This window comes from Morone saxatilis, unplaced genomic scaffold, assembly GCF_004916995.1.
Source record: "Morone saxatilis isolate NCDOM2014 unplaced genomic scaffold, NCSU_SB_2.0 Contig17, whole genome shotgun sequence".
Classification (NCBI taxonomy): domain Eukaryota; kingdom Metazoa; phylum Chordata; class Actinopteri; family Moronidae; genus Morone; species Morone saxatilis.
This window is the reverse complement of record NW_023339729.1, coordinates 14,295,077-14,302,253: the sequence shown is the minus strand read 5'-3', so window position 1 is coordinate 14,302,253 and position 7,177 is coordinate 14,295,077. Positions and strand designations below refer to the sequence as shown.

At 40.2% G+C, this 7,177-nt stretch overlaps 1 protein-coding gene across 2 annotated transcripts in view; it reads left to right on the top strand.

Annotated features, from left to right (window-relative positions):
• Positions 1-255: 255 nt before the first annotated feature.
• The window catches only part of fip1l1b (FIP1 like 1b (S. cerevisiae)), a 9,729-nt gene continuing 2,807 nt past the window's right edge, over positions 256-7,177 (top strand). For both annotated transcript variants that reach the window (XM_035660640.1, XM_035660639.1), the window contains exons 1-12: positions 256-534; positions 923-977; positions 1,778-1,844; positions 1,986-2,098; positions 2,351-2,415; positions 2,578-2,685; positions 2,792-2,922; positions 3,140-3,258; positions 4,137-4,190; positions 5,378-5,477; positions 5,589-5,739; positions 5,882-5,963. In XM_035660640.1, the coding sequence (XP_035516533.1) occupies positions 456-534; positions 923-977; positions 1,778-1,844; positions 1,986-2,098; positions 2,351-2,415; positions 2,578-2,685; positions 2,792-2,922; positions 3,140-3,258; positions 4,137-4,190; positions 5,378-5,477; positions 5,589-5,739; positions 5,882-5,963 (1,124 nt within the window). In that variant the 5' untranslated portion in view covers positions 256-455. The remainder of the gene's footprint in view (positions 535-922; positions 978-1,777; positions 1,845-1,985; positions 2,099-2,350; positions 2,416-2,577; positions 2,686-2,791; positions 2,923-3,139; positions 3,259-4,136; positions 4,191-5,377; positions 5,478-5,588; positions 5,740-5,881; positions 5,964-7,177) is intronic.

Sequence of the window (7,177 nt, the reverse complement as noted above, 5' to 3'; positions counted from 1 at the left end):
ACAACACCTTCATAAAGTGTGTCTGGAGGTTTGACAGGAGGCCTTTGAGGGAAATGTGCTCTGGGCAGGGGCCATATCTGCCACACAATATACAAAAAAACTAAATATAACGACAACTAACACTTATTTCATGAGTTTATTTTGTGAACTGGCAGCACCTCCCAACAAGCTCTACCAGAATGAATGAAGCGTGATGCATCCTGGCCGACAGGGGGCGCTGTGTCTTCTGCACCAACACTTTGACCTTAGCGGGACACAGACGACCTCTTCCGGGTTCACACTGACTCGCAGAGGTTGGAGATGAATCTATGAAAGCATCATTTCTGTATATATAACAGCGTTTTCTCGCCGACGGGATCAACTGTGCGTGTATTTGTGCATCCAGAAGCGTCTGTTGAACGTTGTTTTGGCGAAGCGGCCGCTGGGTTTGTTGCTCTGGGTTAAATTATCTGAACATGTCTGCGGAAGAAGCGGACAAAACAACCACCACGGATGCCAGCGCTGGAGACGAGGAGGAGGAATGGCTGTATGGAGGTAAAGAAAGCAAACACAACTCTACGTGACCGCCAGAGACACGTTTCTAAGTGTGTGTGTGTGTGTCTCTGATGTTCAGTGAACTGCTCACCAACAACACTGCGCTGTTAGGAGAGGGTTAGCTGCAGAGTTAGCCTGGAAGCTAAGCTATCAGCGCCTGTTTGTTTGCTTTGTCGGCCTTTTGCAGCCGGATGACTTAAGAAAAGAAAGGTTAAAGATGCCCCAGTGATTTATTAAGTTAGTGTTCAACCTTTTAGATGTGGTAAATGATGCGTGCGTTTAAACATGAGCTGCCATTGGATAGCCTCCAGGGTTGAGTTAGCTCGTTAACGTTATTGTGGAGAGAATTAACGTTTGTTGTTGTTGTTGTTTATTTTTCATCTTTCAGACGAGTCTGAGAGCAAAGAGGAGGACGAAGAGGCTAAACTGAATGCTGCTGTCAGGTATTTAACGTCTCTGTACATCCATATAAACACTTGGAGCTTGTGTAAGTGAAGTAAAAAATAAATGTAAAAGACTCATGAGACACCTGTTTGCATCCAGAGAGGGAGGTGATGTTCACAGCCGCAAGGAGAAACCATATAAAGGAGCATAAACCCTCTTATTATTCCACACAGCCAATAGCTATGTTATAGTAGCTTTCAAAGAAATGTGTATAGATGGACTGACTGTTGCACACATTACAGTTGTACAGATTTATTTACAGATTCGTGAAAAAATTAATATTTATTGTGCTTTTCATCATCTTGCTTTCCTTTGTTTCAAAGTGTTGCAGATGTAAGCAACCCTTTTACAACACCAGAAAAACTATTAAGTATTGTGTCTTGTGTCAAAGTGTACCTTGTTAATCATGTGTTACATTTGCGTTGTGATAAAGTTTGCTTGGAAAAAGTGAGCACTTAAACTTTTGTGGTGCATTACTCAACTTCTCCCCAAGCAGGGGACAAACCTAAGAGCTATGAACTAGCATGCAGATATTGATGAGAAACATATTTTGTATGCAGTGCTTATACGGTAATCAATCACTAATGAACAATAAATAAATAATAAACAAAGATCCAGACAACTTTTTGTCTGCATCTTTGAAAGCCCATTTCTACACAGTTTTTGATGATGATGTTATTGTTCTTTCTTAGGTTTCATTTGCTATTTGTCTGGGATTTTGGAAACACATTTTTGTTGTTTCAGGATGTTTTGGTTGTTATGTGCTGTCTGTATGTTTAATGCTTCATTTTATCTACAGTGCACCTGCTGATGCTTCATCAGAGGATGCAGCTGCACACGCTACAGGGAATGGAGTGGGCTCCGAGGTAGGTCACACTATGTATTCTGACTTTTTGTCTGTTTTGCTTACCTCCCAAATTTCAGACCTCATTCCTCTCAGAGTTTTTGTCCGTCCCTCTCAGAAATGCTCCTGTCTCAGCCTTTTTTTTCTCTCCCTGTCTTATCAGGCCACAGGTGAGGCTGCGGGTGAGGATGTTGACAGCGACAGCGACAGCGATGATGACGATGATGACGTCCGCGTCACCATTGGAGACATAAAAACTGGAGCACCACAATACACGTAGGTTTTAGTCAAAGTGTAGTCTTAAAAGTTATTGGCTACTTTAACTGAGCTAACTGTTTTTAGTTTAGTTGTAAACAAAGTTTCTTGTGTTTGTACACCATCAGCACATTTAGAAGTTAGATACCGAATTGACATGTCCTGTTTCTTTACTTGTGAATGCTATTATACGTGGTGTATGTGACAATTCTAATTAGGAGTACACTTTGTAATGTATCAGTGATAGAGTTTTATTTCTTTTTTCCCTCCTAGACCTTATGGAGCTCCACCTGTCAATCTCAACATAAAGACAACAGGCTCCAGACCTTATGGACAATGTATTACTCTCTATTCTTCACTCTTTTTCTGTTTTGACCATAAAAAAACTGCTTTTTTTTGTCTACACTGTTCTGCTGAAAATACACAGAATGTAAAAATTGGACACAAAGAGCAGTAAATAGTTGTAAATGTGTAAATGTTGTGTTGTTTATTTTCATTAGCCTCAAAGCTGAAGGGAGTGGATCTGGATGCTCCTGGAAACATTAACGGGGTTCCGGTGCTGGAGGTGGAAATGGAGTCCTTCGAGGAGAAACCCTGGAGGAAGCCAGGTCAGTCTGTGTGTGTAGTTAATAAACTGTCAAAAGGTGTAACTGTTTCTTTTAGACATGTACAGTATTTAACAAGTTGTGTGTGTGTGTGTGTGTGTGTGTGTAGGAGCGGATCTGTCAGACTACTTCAACTACGGCTTCAATGAAGACACATGGAAGGCTTACTGTGAAAAACAGAAGAGGCTGCGCATGGGCCTGGAGGTCTCCACTGTCGGTTCAGTGACGAGCAAGATCACTGTGAGCGCCCAGTGCTTACTCTGTCTGTTTCACCACCTGTCTGTCTCTCCCTCTCGTCAGTTAGTTTGAATCAGGGCAATTTGCCAACTTCCTGAATGTTATATATATTGTGAAGAGACCGCCTTCAGTAAAATGACCCTGATTGACTGTATCTACTGTGAAATCAAGACAAACTGTCTCTACTTTGATTTTAAGCTGTTTTTTCTCTCTTTCTTAGGTTCAGCAGGGCAGGACAGGAAATGAGAAAGACATATCCAGTTTACCTGTTCACACCTCTAAGCCAGACTTCACGTCTCCTGTCAGCCTGTACAAGTCTGCCGTCACTCAGGTCACCAGGTAACACTTCTGCTTTTGTTGTCACTTATTGAGATATCTGGTAATATAACACACGTGCAGTTTCCACTAGAAGGGATGTATATAGAAAAGTAGATGAGCTAAATATAAGTCTGTTTCCATCCACCTGTTTTTATGTGCGTTTTCAATTTATGCATAGTGAAGGAGTGAAAAGGCTAGGAATAAAACGTCCAAAGACAGCAAGAACGTCTTTTCTCCCACTTGACTGAGGTGGCAAAATTTGTATATTGATAAAAGATACATCATGATCTGTTTGCAGCAATGACACTGTAACAACTTGATATATATAAATGCCATATTACTATCATGTTTTCCCCATGACAGACACTCTTAATGTCATCTTGCTGTACCCTCTTCTTCTGCAGTGGTTTATTGGTACCCAACTCCAGTGCCACCAGCTGTTTATCTCAGTGAACTAACTCCTAAAATTCACCTAGTGGTCGAGGATGGAAACGTGCATTAATTTGCCTTTTTTATTTTTTATTTTTTTACTGATTTTTCTAGAAATTTGTTTAAAAGTTGCGCTATACTTGAAAGGAAACCTGACTTATGTGTCTAAACATGGCAGGGCTGGAAGAGGAGATTTAATGCAAGAAAGATCACACAAATATAGTTAACTGGCCATCTTATTTAGGATGGTCTGTGTGGCAGCACTAGTTTGTTCTGAAGGAAACTGCACCAACATGCTAGCTTGACTCAGACTGACACACAAAAACACACCTGGTCACCTCCAGGTTTACCGGTGGTCCCTGTGGTTAAAATAGGTCACCATCCCATGGGCTGTATGTGCGTGTTTGTGTGTGTTAGGGCCGATGTTACTCTCATCTCCTTTACCCCTGTCCTTTGTTTCAAAATGGTAGGATCTCTCCCCCTCAGTGGACTGGCCCGCCTGTTCAGGACATGTCCTATTATACGTAAGTGGGCATGGCCTTGGCCCTACAAGGTTAAATGGGCCTGATGGGGAAATGTGTACATGCTTAAACGAGGGGCCTGGTGTTTTTCTTGACCATGAAACGTGACCACAGAAAAACCCCCGGCGTTACTTCCAAGGCCCCAAAGATTCTTTGCCCATGTTTGTGTCTTTTGGGGTAGTTGATGTGCATGTGTCATAAAGTAGAAAGTTAATATAAGTTTAGAGCTTTAAAAAGAAAAAAAGGACGAGACACCAGAGTCATGATAGCTGAATCCACTATGAGAATTACTTGCTCACATCGAAAGGTCATTTTGTAGTGATTAGACAAATCATTAACTCATTATCTCAGAATTTTCTTTCTTAAAGTTACCACCTTAACATCTGCATACCTCCTTTATAGTGTCTATTTCTATTTTGCACAGTGAAGGATATTTGCTGTAAGGCAAGATGTGGTTGGATTTGATAGGATGTGCAGAAGCCTGATTGCCAAATGTTAGAAAAGCTCAAACATTGTGATGGTTTTGTTGACTAATGTGTTGAAAACCACTGAAATGCAGTTTTCAGTCACCATTTAACGGGACACAATTGTTTCTGACACTAACTAGTTATAAAGAGCTCTAAAAGGCTGAAGTAAAATCTCTGACCACAATAAAAAAGTAACTCTAAATCTTGTTGGCATTAGGCTAGGTCAGTAAATAAATATCAGCTTATTGCGGCTATGTTGGTATCGGTATATGCCGATAAGTAACAAGAAAGTGCAGTACAGAAATGTGTGAGTAGGTTCTAGGTTCACTTTAGAAATGGTGTCATTACATACTCTGTCCACTAGAAAGCTCTGACAGGTTTTTACACTATAAAATGCTCAGAATGTATATTGGTCACAGTTCTGTATCAAGATTGATTGTTTATGTTAAACAAATATTGTATCAAATCAGTTTCAGCCTCAAAAATCCAGTTTTAGTTTGGCAGTCATATGTCAAAGTGTGCATTTTGCGGGAATGATTTAGGACATTGTCTGAGACTTTCATGTGACTTATTTTGTAGTTTATGTACATTGCTTTTTTGTTTTTTTGTTTTTTTTTGCTTATTCTGCTTATTCTGTGCGTGGAAGTAGACAAGTGTGAATGTGTCAATTGTTTTGGAAACTGCTCGGTGCCTTGATTTTTATTTTTTATATCCTTTTCCCAGGAAAACGCCCGGCACAATAGATGTGATTGGTGGACAGACGGCCACCATCAGCAGGGTTGAAGGGCGACGCAGACACAATCTAGATGGCAACAATATCCAGGTGCACAGAACATTGACAGTCACTCTGAATCAATGGATGTTGTACTACAGGCTTATTTAAAAGAAAGTGTGTGTGAGTGTGTGTTGTCATCACAACCTCTCTTGTCTGCAGGTGATCGCTGAACAATCAGATTCTGAGCCGACTCCCGCTAAGATACCCGCCTTCTTCCCTCCTGGACCAATTCCTCCAAACATACCCCCACCTCCTTTCCTCCCTCCGCCACCCAACGTCAGCGCTGCACCCCCACTCATCCCCCCGCCCAGTAAGTTGATCATCATCTTTTTATTTCTCAGCTGGGCTCTTAGTGTATTTGATTTTAAGCAATCATCCTATCTTACCCTGTCTTTGCTGTGTTTTATGGTTTGCCATGTGTTTATTCTCTCCCCTCACTTTCTCTCATGTAGGGTTGCCCATTACTGTCCCTCCTCCTGGTTTTCCTCCTCCACCTAGTGGGCCCCCTCCTGCTATTATCCCCACTATGGACAGGTAATACCCATGTAAACACACATAGACATACACACACACTTTAAAGGCCTTATTTCAATTGTACAAGCACAACAACAAGTGCAAAGGCGTAGGTCATTGGTGCACAGACTGTGTGGGCGTCTCCAAGTACACTTGCTATTTTGGTTCATGTTGGTGCAGAAATGCAAAAGGTCTGCATGGCGGTGAGCATAGATTTTAGGGTGTGGTTATTAATATCCCCTCAGCCGCTGGTCTCATCACAGTGAAGCGTGACTGCTCAACACATAAAGAATTGGCTTCTCCAGGAAATCATGTGGTTGTCTGGAAGGTGCAGAGCCCTAAAGTGTCATTAACATTTAATTATTGCAATGATAGTAATAGCAAATAATTAAAAATTGTTTGGTGAAGCAGTTAATAGTCGTATCTAAAAATTTATAAATAAAATATATAACGTGCCACAGCAGCACTTGCTTCGTAAGGCATTTCAAGAAAAAAATATGTGAACTGAATTAAAAATAAACATTGGAAAGCTGTGACGTACACAATTAATGCACCCTGGTAATATTGTGAGTTATTAGTAGAATCCTGGAGTCTTTTGCGTGTGATTTAATGAAGGTAAACACAGTGTAGACTTGTGTGTAATGACACAAGGATACAGATTATCAACATACATCTATCTTGCCTAGATTTACTGAACTGAAGGAGAAGCTTCTACAGTACAAAGCATCCAGATGCCCTATCACTCATTAATTTATAGAAAAATGCAGATTGTTTTACTGGACTACACCAAACGTTATTTATATCGATTTAAATGTTTGTTTGGAAAGTGTTTATTAAAATAGCTTAGTTCTATTTTAACCAGTACGCTGGTATTGCAGAATAAAAAGTCACCTAACTGAAAAAACTTGACTTCATTACACAGCGTTGCAGAAAGATTCTTTTTACTAAAAATCATATAAATTTGACTTATGCTGCAAGTTTAAAGTTCATGTTTTTCTTTTTTCCAAAACTGCATAATAAATGTTTTCAACTTTACGACCGTAAGGTCGATATGTAAACAGAAACACACACGCAAAGATACTGTCATTCTGTCTTTGTATTCAAAAGTTTAAGTTAAACTTAAATCAAACTGTATTTTTGTTGTCTGCTATGTAAATTCAATTCAATTTTATTTGTATAGCGCCAATTCATAACAGAAATTATCTCAGGACACTTTTCAAATAGAGCAGGTCTAG